Genomic DNA, 13,076 nt, shown 5'->3' with positions numbered 1-13,076 from the left:
AAAAAAACATGTTTTAGAGAAGGACCCAACATTTTTTCATATTGTCTGCAACTTTTTTTTTTTCATGTTTTTGTTAAATTCAATTTGATGTAACCTCGATTATGATTAGAGAAAATAATAGTTTTACTGTTGAACTGCATTGTGGGTTTATATAATTTCAATTTATTTCACAACTTTCGGTATACATAAATACATTACTTTTTTATGTTTTGGTGTGATTCTTTTAGTTTGTATTAAAATGGTTCGATTAAAAAATGTACACATAAAAGGTTATTAGAAAGAAGTAAATTACAGAAAAAAAGTATAATATGTTCATTAAAACCTTATAAATAACCAACAAGTTTATGCATATAGTAGTTGTAAAAGTGGCTTTGGGAGTTTTTCAAAAAAAAAATGGATTTTTTATTTCTAACCCTAAAGTTTCAAGCTTTGGCAAGTTAAGTTTAAAGTTTAATCTTTATTTCTATTTTAACCCTAAAGTTTTAATCTTTGACAATTTGAGTTTAAAGTTTTAATATTTAGTAATTTAACCCCTTTAATTAATTTGATTTTTCACTTCTAATTCAAAAGTTCCCATCTTATACAATTTAACCCCTTTCATTAACTTGATTATTCATTTCTAATTCAAAAGTTTCCATCTTTTGCGATTTAACCACTTTGATTTTTTTTACTTATGTGTTGTAATCTTGGCTTTGATTTTTTTACAAATCTATCCTCACAACTTTTTTTACTTTCAACTTTGGTCCTTTATAATTTTCATTTTCTACAAATTTTTCGCTTTATGCTTCGGTTTTTACGTTTCGCTCTAAATTTTGCGAGTTAACACGACGCAACGTGCGTGTGTGGGTGAACGTTTTTACATCGTCTATTTTTTCCAGTTTGACAGGTTCAACATAACGTGTGCGTCCTAAATCGACTTAGTTATAACTAAAGAATCCCCGCCGCATTGCGGCGGGTCGTAATTCTAGTTCAAGATAAAAACAAAAGAAAACGATCTGGGTTAATTGAATACAATAGATTAAAAAATATATAACCATCACATTTGAATTCAATAGATCGAAAGAATAGGAAATTAGGAATTATCAATAGCAGAATACATATAAACTTGATCTAATCAGATAATCCCAATTGAGACTGTATAAAGTGAAATTATCATACATTTTTTACATATCTTCCTAATACTAGTGATGTGAGAAACATTGTTTAAGATTGTGAGACTAAAAAAACCTTAGACATAGGTTTATTTAAAAATTAAGTAAAATGTTAGAAATATATGTTTTTTAATTAAAAAAAAAAAGCAAATCCTGTTTTCCAAATTATTAGAACAAGTGTTATTTTATTTAAGTATAGATTGTCCAATAAGATTAGCAGTGAGAAAAACAAACTTTCTTCAAAAACACTAATTTGATAGATATTTTTGAAGCAACACCATAATGGTAAATACTTTTTCCCACAACACTCTGTTGGGAAAAAACTCCACTTTAAACTGCCCACTGCCATCCCCACATTTTATCACCACCGCCATCCACCCACCCTTCCTTCCCTCTGCTGACAAACCAACCCTCACCTTCACTGTAACCACCACTACAACCCACCTTCGCCATATCTTCTCTGTTTATTTTCAAAATATGAAACAATTAATTTAGCATATAATGTATCAAAACTTCTTTATTATATCTCTATAAAAAATCCAGCAAAAAAATCTTCTGTATTATATCTCCATAAAAAATCCAGCAACAAAATATGAAACAGTCAATTTAAAACTCCTTTGCCGGCATCCCCTGCTTGAATATCATAAGTGGAAAAGTTGATATTTTTGTTGAATATAATTATGATCTGAGTGTCTGACCCAGGGGCGGATCTATCTCTAGGTGAGGGATTGCACGGGATACCCCTCAACTTTTTGACGAAGTGTAATTTTTTTCTTAGTCACCGTTTTTTTTTTCGGGGATAACCCTGAGCATATGTTAGGATACCCCTGATAGTAGGTGAAGATAAGATAATATAAAATTTTGCTGTTGACGGAAACAAAATTTTCCGGTGAACGGAAACTTGTACCAGCCAAATTGAAGAAGACAAAGTTATATGTATGAACACCAAGATTTTATTTTAATATTAATATATAAGAGAATCTCGGGAACATGAATGAAAAAGCAAAAAAGGTGTAAGAGTCAGAACTTACATGCATTCAAATTCAAACTTGAATTAATATCTAAACTTTTAATCATTTAAAATAACATGTCTAAAAAATAATCAAATTACTTATTTGTTTTAACTTTTTTGTTATTTTGTTCATTTATTATTTTTTTAAATATTAGATTTACTATATTAATAAGTTTTCTGTTCCTTTTGTTGTTGAATTTTTTTTTTCTACAAACTAAATATTATGTATGAAACTTTAATGAAAAAACATTTAATAACGTTCTCATGTATGTTACACCTTTTAATAAAAAAATGATAACAAAAACATGTTGTAGGTAATTATATTTGGATATTGTTTTGATTCACAACAAACGTATATTTATACCTAATTAATACGTAATTTCACGTGTATCTGATCTCTAAATATCATATTATAATTTCTAAATCTTATTATTAACTGTTTAATATTTTTTATTCAGCCTGTGTAACACAAGGTCGGTAACCTAGTAATTATATATACTTACTAGCCGCACAAGGCTCCTAAGGGATCTCGAATTCTTAGGGATGACTCTAGGTAAAAGAAAAGTTTAAGGGCCTATTTTTTACTAGCCGCACAGGGTCCTCGAATACTTATGGACTACCCTAGGTTAAAAAAATGTTAGGATACCCCTAAATTTTTCTTCTAGTTCCGCCACTGGTCTGACCACAAAACATTATGGACCAGAACAAGTTAAAATTTTCACTCACCCCAGTACTCAATACCGTGGATATCCGAGATCTCAACCATCGCATCGATTCCACGGCGGATACTCGGTTCGACCGAATTCGTTTATATCAATCTGCGACAATTGATCTAATAACCGATCAAAATCTGGCGCCATCAAAAACTCTGAAATTGTCGCCGGCAATGGTTGGAGACCAGACGATTACTGGATTGAACAGAGATCTGTCGCCTCTGTTACGACGGCGGAGCCTCAGATCTGACCGATTGTTGCCGAAGAAAGTGGAGGTACGACGGCGAGATTCCGATGGCGGAAAGGCGGGAGAATCGACGGCTTCGATGAATTCGCCGTCGTAGTATGGACCGACGACGGCGTCTTCAGCTGTGAGGCTGACGATGCGTGTGCATCTAAATCACCAATGATGGTTGTTGATTGGTGGTTGTAGGTGATGGTTGGGAGAGACAGAGAGTGAGAGAGGGAAGGCGGAGTGTATTTTTAGAGAGAGAGGATAGGGTGGGTGGGTTTTATTTGTTTTTAAATAATTAAATTATTTATTAAATTTCTTGAAATTAGTTAAAAGACTAATTTGTCCTTACATGGGGTCCATTTGATTATATTTAACCATTAAAAGTAACTGGGTTAGTGATAAATGACATAACATGAAAGGGTTTGCAAACATCGAGTACGTTTTTTGTATTTTTTGAAAATAAAGGATACACTTTGTAATATAGTGTCAACATAAAAAACGATTTTTGTAATTTACTCATCATTTTAACCTTCTCAATTCTCATAGTTTTGGTGGCTAATTTATTTGTTTTTAGGCTCAAAATCATAAAAGAGCACGTTGAGCTCTTAGTGGGCCGGTTGCTTCGATTTTGGTCTCGTAAACTATAAAAATGAGAAAAATATATATAAATAGACCCTTATGCCATCCGGTATCTATCTACTATAATAAAAGAAACCAAGTTTGGACACATGTTATTCATTGAAGTCATCCTCAAATATATAATTATCTTATATTAAATAAATAAACAAATAGTAAATTAATATTAAATCTTATCATACTTTAATAAAATATTATCCTCAAATCTAAATTGTTAATTTAATATATTTTTAAAACAAAAATATCTCTCTCTCCTACTTATCTTATATTAAATATATAAATAATAAATTAATATTAAATGTTATCCTAATTTATTAAAAATATAACTTTTTTTATTATTTGGTATACAAAATTATATTTATTCAACTCGTGTAAAACGCGGAGTTTTTAAAAATTTAACTTTTATTATTTACAATACAAAGTTACATTTATATAACCCGTGTAATACACGAAGTTTTAAAAGATATAACGTTTTTTTATCATTTGCTATGTAAAATTAGGTTTATTCAACACGTGTAATACACGAGATTTTTAAAGATATAATTTTTTTTTATTTGCTAGATTTTTCAACCCGACTATACACGGGTTTTTTTAAAGGTATGACGTTTTTAGTATTTATTACATTTATGTAATCTGTGTAATACACATGGTTTTTAAAGATATAACTCTTTTTTAAATCTATTCAACACGTGTAATCTACGGGGTTTTTAAGGATGTATTTTTTTTAATCATTTGGTAGATTTATTCAACCCGATTATACACGGGTTTTTTAAAGATACAACGATTTTAGTATTTAGTATACAAAATTACATTTATTTAATATGTGTAATACACATGGTTTTTAAAGATATAACTTTTTTTTACTATTTGATATATCAAATTACATTTATTAAACCCGTAAAATATGCGAGTTTCATAAAAGATATAATTTTTTATTATTTAATATATAAATTATATTTATTTAACCCGTGTAATACACGGGGTTCTAACCTATTATTATCATAAAAATACCTCCTGTCACAAACGACTTACCGAAGATAATTGCTTTATCCTCTTCGTTTAACTCCTACTTAATGTTTTCAAGATAAAAAATCACCTTATTTAACTTGTTTACGACTTGATCGACGTGATCTATTCGGAATCTTAATCTTGGTGTGTTAGTAGTTATACAACCTATATGCAAGACTGTAAACGAGCCATGTTGCTCGTGAGCTGTTTGAAGGGGGCTTCATAAAAGCTTGAATAGAGATCGAGCCTAAAAACAAGCTTATTCTACAAAGGAGCATGAGCTCGAGCTTCAGTTATCAAGCTCGAGCTCGCTCGGAAGCCTATTATTATACAAATTTTATTTGATATATTTAATTTACTTTTAAATACAAATTAATTTTATATAAAAAGTTATGATAAAAATATCTAAATAGAGTTAATTGCCATTTTCGTCCCTATAGTTTGTTCACTTTTGCCATTTCGGGCTAATTTTAAAAAATGCACCAGTTTCCTCCCTGACATACTGGAAACGTGTAAATTCAGTCCAAAAATTAAAACTCACTTAATATGTTGGAAACGTGCCACTTCAGTCCAAAAGTTAAAACTCACTTAAGTCAAATAGGTTAAATGAAGGGTATTATTGTCAATTCATAAAACAAGGTGAAAGTAAAAGATATATGAATTGCCAATAATACCATTCATTTAATCTGTCTGACTTAACTGGGTTTTAATTTTTGGATTGAAGTGTCACGTTCCAACATATTAGGGAGGAAACTGGTGCATTTTTTAAAATTGGCCTGAAATGTCAAAAGTGAACAAACCACGGGGACGATAATGGCAGTTAAAGCATCTAAATATTATGTATTATGTCATACGTAACAAATAAAAGAATATTACAAAAAATAAAAATGTTATAAATTAGTTAATAACTAAGGGGCTGTTTGTTTAGTCTTTATGATTCAGACATCTTACTGGTCCAGCACTTAATGGTTCAGACTGTTTGTTTCGCGAGCAAATGTCTCAATGCTTCAGACATTTTCCCCTGAATGGTTAAGACCTCTAATCTAAATTGGTTAGACATTTGCCTCTGAACGGTTAAGTATCATACTCACTCTTAATAGTTCAGACCTCTTATTGGCTCTGCACTTAATGGTTTAGACCTCCTACTGGTTCAATACTTAACCATTCAGAAGTTGTCAAAAAACCACTAAATGAGATGAGACGATCTAAGTTTAAAAATCTTATCACGAGCCAAGCATGAACTCTTGTAAGTTAAATGAGGTGAGCTCGAGCCTAGTCGAGCTCGGGCTCGACTTGATTTGGCTCGACTCGCTTACACCCCTACAGGAAAAATCAATAGAGAATTGGTCATGTACATACACCATGTATAGTTGTCTCGATCTTCACTTCTTTATGTGTTTCTTAGACTATCTCCAATGGGCCCTTGGAGACCAATCCTTTAGAGGCCCTGGGATGCCCTTACCATTGGAACACATCCATCCTTAGAGGCCCTTAGGTGAGATGCCCTTGCGCAAGGGCATGTGTTTGTCTTGGTTTATGTAATGAGGTGAGCCTAAAGTAAAAAAAAAAGGAAAGTTTTATTGAAATTTTGTGTGTAATGGGCAGTTGATGAAGTGCAAATTAAAGAAAGTAAGGATATTTGTAGGGTTGGAGATGAAATAGAGGTTTTTAAGGATTTGTAAGAATATTATGTGGCAGATGACGTGGCAGTTAAAGGCGCCTAAGGACGCCTTTAGCATTGGAGATAGTCTTACAATATATCCATACTCTCCTCATCACCATCAAGCAATGCAAAAAAAAAAAAAAACACATACAGAAACACATACGAAACCAGACCTCTTTACAGGGTCGACCCATGGGCCATTAAAGTCAAGCTAGGGCTTTAGGCCTCCAACTTGATAGGGCATCCAAAAAAATGTGTGTTCTTTGTTGTTTGCAGACAAACATGTCTCGTACTATTTTATTATTAAATTCAACTCGACAAACAAAACTAAATACATACACATGCAAAATACATACTCAAACTCTATTTAAATAATAAAATAAACCAACTAGATAACCTTACATGTAAACCGATTATTCAAACAATTCAAATAAATAAGAGTAAACTGCCATTTTGGTCCCTGAGGTTTGGCTAGTTTTGCCACTTTAGTCCAAATTTCAAACATTTTGCCATTTTGGTCCCTGTGGTTTTGTTTTTTTTTACCATTTTGGTTCAAATTTCAAATTTGGTCAGATTCCCCAACTAAAACCCTGATACTTTGTCTTCATCCTTAGGGGTATTTTGGTCATTCTAGATTTATTATAACTCAAAATTGATTAAAAATAATTAAACCCAAATACACCACAAATCAACAGTCCCTTCTAACCCAAATACACCACAAATTCACTTCAATTTCATTCTCAATTGTTACAAAAATGACATCTGCATCATTCTACTGTGATCAATCAAAGAGATCGTCGAACAAACCTATGATTTCACCACAACGAGGTCAAAATCAAATCAAGCGGATGATGATGAAACAGATAATGATTTTTTGTTGCTTCGAAGACCACCAGCATGATGATGATGAAGAACACATACTCAAGCTCACCTGAATTGCTGAATTACGTTTTAACCACCGCCTGCATCTCTCTCTCTCTCCCTCTCTCTCTCTCTCTCTTTCTAGCACCCCTGTCTCCCTCTCTTCTCTCTCTCTAAACAACCATCTGTCTCTTCCTCTCTCTAACACCCCCAAATCATATGCCGCCCCAAATTAGGGTTGTTAACATACTTGCAGATCCTAACATTCAAAGCCATTTCCTTAAATACAACCCAGAAAGCTCAACCCGTGTACGGCGGAGATGAAGGACATAAGACCAGGCCGGAGTTTCAGAAACAGTGGTGGTGGTGCTTGTGGCGACAGAAAGGAGAGAGGGAGAGAGAGAGTGGTGATGGTGGCGGTGGTGATCTGAAAGGGGAGATGAAGATGAGGGTTTCGAAGATGAGAGTTTATTGATTAATGTGTATTGTTTAATTAAAAATGTGTTATAATAATTCCAAAATGACTAAAATACCCCTAAGGGTAAAGACAAAATATCAGGTTTTAAGTTGGGGAATCTGGCCAAATTTGAAATTTGAACCAAAATAGCAAAGAAAACAAAACCACGGAGACCAAAATGGCAAAAGGTTTGAAATTTGAACTAAAGTGACAAAACTGACCAAACCTCAGGGAGCAAAATGGCAGTTTACTCAATAAATAAACCAAACCATTTTTTATCTCCGACTAACTTTAGTTATCTTTAACCCACATTAACTTTATAGATAGTCCACCAAATCGAATTATTTTTATCATAATTAAAGTGGGCGGGTTCAAGTTAAACAAAGTAGGCAAAATGTATCTTTACTTTTTAGGGTTGTTACTAAACAAAAAAATATTTTGAACGGTGTACGGTTAAGATGTTTCTAACTGAATTAGTAGTTAGTATTACCAAGTTAGTATTAAAATAAAAAGAAACGAAACTTCACACCTATCAATTAACCACTAGTTAAAGAAATCATTTGCTAAAACGAATCATTTTGATTTCATGATTGATGGATGAATTAGCTGGCTAGAACAATTAACACCAAATGCTTTTTGGTAAAGACTCGTCTAGAGAGAAGAGAAAGAGAGTTTGAATCATTTTGATTCATACCATTTATTCTTGGAAACTTAAAACTACTTCCATACATCACGCGTAGAGAGAGAGAAAGAGAATTTGTAATCATTTAATTCACACCATTTATTCTTGGAAACTTACCTTTTTTTTTATTAGCAAACAGCTTTCATTCCACAACACCCATTTCTTCTTGGAAACTTACTACTTCCATACACCACGCACAGGATTTAGCTTCACAAATACCTGAATCCAAGCCTGTTTCAGCCAACATAAACCAAACATCGATACAAGTAACAAGCTATATTTGGTCTCACATAGCGATGGATCAAAGGTTGTTTCAGGCAGCATGGAATGGGGATGTTAATCATCTTCTTAATGAGATTCAGGCCAATCCCTCTGTGCTTCATGCTGCAGCACTGGAGGGAGGTGAAAATCCGTTACACGTCGCTTGTTTAGCCGGACATGTAAACTTTGTAGCAACAGTGGTCAATCTGAGGCCACAACTTTGCTGGGAGCTTAACCAAGATGGTTTTAGCCCTTTACACATTGCAGCTTCTTGTGGGCATGTTGAAATTGTGAAGGTGCTTCTGCAAGTTCACCTTGATTTGTGTTTGTTGGAAGGCAAAGACAGAAAAATTCCTCTTCATTTGAGTGTGGCCAAAGGTAATGTTGAAGTTACAAAATTGCTTTTGTCTATTCTGGAATCTGTGGATTGCACAACAGCTCAAGGTGAGACTGTACTTCACTTAGCAGTTAAGTACAACCAGTTCAAAGTGTTTGAACATCTAATACAACATCTCAAACAAGCCAACAAAGAAGATCTTTTGAATTCTAAGGATCTTAATGGCAATACTTGCTTACATCTTGCCGTCTATAAGAAGCAGTATCAGGTAAGTGGACGTACTTTTTTTTTGTATGTTGTTATAGGGTTTAAGATAAAATAAAAATGCTCCTAAAAATAAGAAGCGTAGAGCTCCTAAAACTAAACCATACACCCACCACCACCCACCCCAACCCTCCCAAATTTTTTTTGCCCCAGGGGCCGGGGGGGGGGGGGGCATAGTGAGTTTAGGTTTTAGGTTTTTGGATACTTGTCACTCTATAATGGTTTCTTACACTTGTTATTTTTAGGAGTGTTTGTAGAATAACATGATTATCTTGTATATTAGGTAATATTTCACAGAATACTAACCAAGTTTTAAAAGTGTTCTAATTAGGTCATCGTTGTTGTTTTTGTCCAAATTAGATAACTTAACATTCAAATCGAGTCATTGGCGAAGGATTTAAGGGGCGGGGAGGGGCGCCCGCCCCCCCCCGAACTTTTTTTCAAGCTTCGCCACTGAATCGAGTCATGTCATTTCTTCCATGTGTCAAGAAAAAGATGGAGTATAAGATGCTGGAGTCGAATTATTTTAATATATAAAATTAGATTCTTTAAAAATAAAAACGATTTAATTACATTAAAAAAAAAGTTACAATCCACGTCACTCGACGTTAGCATCAAATAAAAGAGAAAAAGAAACAAAAATCCACATCACTAAGGTTACCTATGAAATGGATGAAAAAACCCTTAATTTTAATGAATAATGAATGTTGAGTGACCTGATTGGAACACTTTTTAAACTTGACTGACCTAATTGGAACACTTTTAAAACTTGGTTACTATTCTACAAAATTAACCTATATATTACAATAGGAGAATACATACAAATGCATTTTCACAATTTTCTAATCCTGGGTTTTCAATTCCTTTACAATATGTATGGCATCTTTTAAACATGAAATTATCTGGAAGATATGTTTCCTTCCTAAAGATTATGCTTATGATAGGTGGTTGACCTCATGCTAAATGGAGGGATTATCAGCAAGGAAAAGATGGAGTTAAATTCCTTAAACAAGAGTGGTTTGACTCCCCTTGATACGTTACTAATGTTTCAAAGTGAAATCGGTGATCGAGAGATTCATGAGATTCTCGTTCAATCAGGAGCTCTAAAGGCCAAAAGTCTGGAACATACACAAGAACAATCACCAAATCTTCATGATACTAGACCTAACCACCATAGGTCTCTCGCTAAAGAACTTTTAGACTACTTCAGTTACAATAAAGTCAATGAGACTCCTACAGAGGTTAGAAACACACTTCTTGTGATACTTATACTTGTCGCCGCTGCAACATACCAATCTGCACTTAGTCCTCCTGGAGGCACTTGGCAGGATGATTTTTTTCCATCCACATTAAATAATTCGTCATCATCTGCCACCAGTAATACCAATGCTACTTTACCACATACCGCAGGAAAACCAATTATGTTTACTTATAAACCCCGGATCTATAAGATATTTCTTTTAGCCAATATGTTGGCATTTTCCACGTCGATTCACATGATCTTCACGCTGACCGGAGGTTTCCCTATGCGGAATGAGTTGCGTGTTGCAGTTGGTGCACTTTTGTTATCCCACGTTGCTGGCCTGGCTGGAATCAACCTAGGCCCAGATTCAGATATAGCTCCTGAGGTTCTTTGTACAATAGCAATAGTTGGGTTGATTATAATCTGGTTGTTGAGATGTTATCAGGAATTATCTAAGAAAATCCGCTACCACAGGCAAGAAAGGGTTTAAACCAGTACAATGGATTTTAGAAAAGATTTGAATGCTTGAAGTCATGAACAGTGGGTGCTGTTATTTTCTTTCATATTGTTTGAGTAGCATTATTATGAATGTAACTGTTTATCTTGTGTTGTAGTTTATTTTTAATTTTTAATTTTAATAATATACCTACTTTAATCGAACACAGAAAGACGATATTGTTTATAGGGGTAAGATCAAATAAAAAGTTTATTTTGCCTAAATAGGATGAGAATGAATTTTAACCATTCATTTTTCAAATCAATGGTTAAGATGAAAATGTAGGAAAAAAAAGTGTAACGGTATCTTGGAAAATCCTATTTATTGACTTTGTCTCTCCACATGTCAGGGGACTATCCGAGTAACAAAATGACAAACCATAGGGATTATACCTGCTATTTCCAAAAGGTGGGGACTAAACGTGAAACCACAGGGACCATCCGGGCAATTAACTCTAGAATTTTACATAGACACGAAATTTTAGAAACGCAACAATGGTTTCGAGATTACGAAAAGACGATTCTTGTGAGGCGGACAATCCTCACGAAATCTTTTTCTTTTACTATAAACGAAGAAAACAAAATCTGAATTATAGACTCAATTCGATGGACTCTGTGTAGTATTCCCTACCTATCGATCTATATATAATAACTGATCTTTGGGTTATGTTGACTCAAACTCAAACAACCTAATAGAAACAATGGTTTTTGACATGGGCGAAGCTTTTAAGGGGCGGGAGGGGGAGGCCTACCTCCCAACTTTTCGCTTACTAGTGGAGAGTATGTAGTTTTCGTAGAAATTTTTGGGTATATACGTTTTCGACCCCCAAGTTTTATAGACATTTTTAGGTCCGATAACTTCCGCACCCACGGTCAAAAATCTCACGGTTCACCACACTTTTTGAAGCATTTTTTCGGCCCCGAATGAGAGGGGAAGGTGTTCCAGCACAATTAACCCTGAGCACACTGAAGCCCTTCTTAGACCACTCGATGGAGGGATATTCTTTTATTGCCAAAAGTTTTATTTTCAATCTAAATTCTAAACTTCCTTCGGATTTTTCTTATCATTTTTTGTGGTGGTTTTAAAGTTCACCACCATAACCTTCCACATATGTGTCATGTCATTCATTTTTAATCCACCATTCAAAACCACTACCATAAGGCTGGAGGATGTGGTTGGAGCCCACTAGGGGCTTTATCAGGCCACATAAGATCCATGTCAGCCATGGAGCCCTCCTTTAATTGTGTGAATGGAGCCTCACCTAAACAAAATTAAAAAAAAATGATTGGACTAAAACTAATAGGCCCCACCTGAATATTTCAACTTTGGCGCTACCATGTTGGCGAAGTGAAGATGGCGCCCCCCTTTGAAAATGGAGGTTGTGGTGATGGAGCCCATATGGGCGCTATACATGGTGAGGTGGCAGGGGTGGCACCCCCACACCCTCCAGCCTAAGGGTGTGGTCATGACCCAAACCACTATCACCTTTATTTTTTTAATATATTTTTGTCTTAAAATTATCAAATGGGAGGGTCGTGGTAGTCGTGGTTTAATTCATGGAAACCACCATCAATCAAGGAGGGGGTGACGTACTTAGGGGCTGTTTGTTTAGCTCTTAATGGTTTAGACATCTTACTAGCTCTGCATTTAATTGTTCAGACTGTTTGTTTCGCAACCAGATGTCTGAATGGTTCAGGCATTTGTCTCTGAATGATTAAGCATTATATTGAGTCTGAATGGTTAAGACCTCTAATCTGAATTGGTCAGACATTTGTCTTTAAACGGTTAAACATTATACTAGCTCTTAATGGTTCAGAAATCTTACTAGTTCAGCACTTAATGGTTCAGATCTCTTACTGGTTCAGGACTTAACCATTCAGAAGTTGCCAAACGACCTCTTAATTAATGATCCTATGTGGAAATTAAGTTCCAATCTATTGGATATTTGTGTGTGCCAATACTTTGGGAATTTACACGTCGATTTTCATGATCCTCATGCTGACCGGAGGTTTCCCTTTGCGGAAGGAGTTGCGTATTACAGTTTTTGCACTTTTGTT

At 34.4% G+C, this 13,076-nt stretch overlaps 1 protein-coding gene across 1 annotated transcript; it reads left to right on the top strand.

Moving 5' to 3' along the window:
* Nucleotides 1–8,487: 8,487 nt before the first annotated feature.
* On the top strand, nucleotides 8,488–11,183 carry LOC110891054 (ankyrin repeat-containing protein BDA1). The gene is made up of 2 exons (XM_022138714.2): nucleotides 8,488–9,284; nucleotides 10,225–11,183. The coding sequence occupies exons 1-2, from the start codon at nucleotides 8,715–8,717 to the stop codon at nucleotides 11,011–11,013; spliced, it is 1,359 nt and encodes a 452-aa protein (XP_021994406.1). The 5' UTR covers nucleotides 8,488–8,714; the 3' UTR covers nucleotides 11,014–11,183.
* The last annotated feature ends 1,893 nt before the right edge of the window (nucleotides 11,184–13,076 follow it).

The sequence above is a fragment of the Helianthus annuus genome, chromosome 11 (assembly GCF_002127325.2).
Source record: "Helianthus annuus cultivar XRQ/B chromosome 11, HanXRQr2.0-SUNRISE, whole genome shotgun sequence".
NCBI lineage: Eukaryota > Viridiplantae > Streptophyta > Magnoliopsida > Asterales > Asteraceae > Helianthus > Helianthus annuus.
Note: the sequence above shows the minus strand (reverse complement) of the source record. Positions and strands in the feature narration are given on the sequence as shown.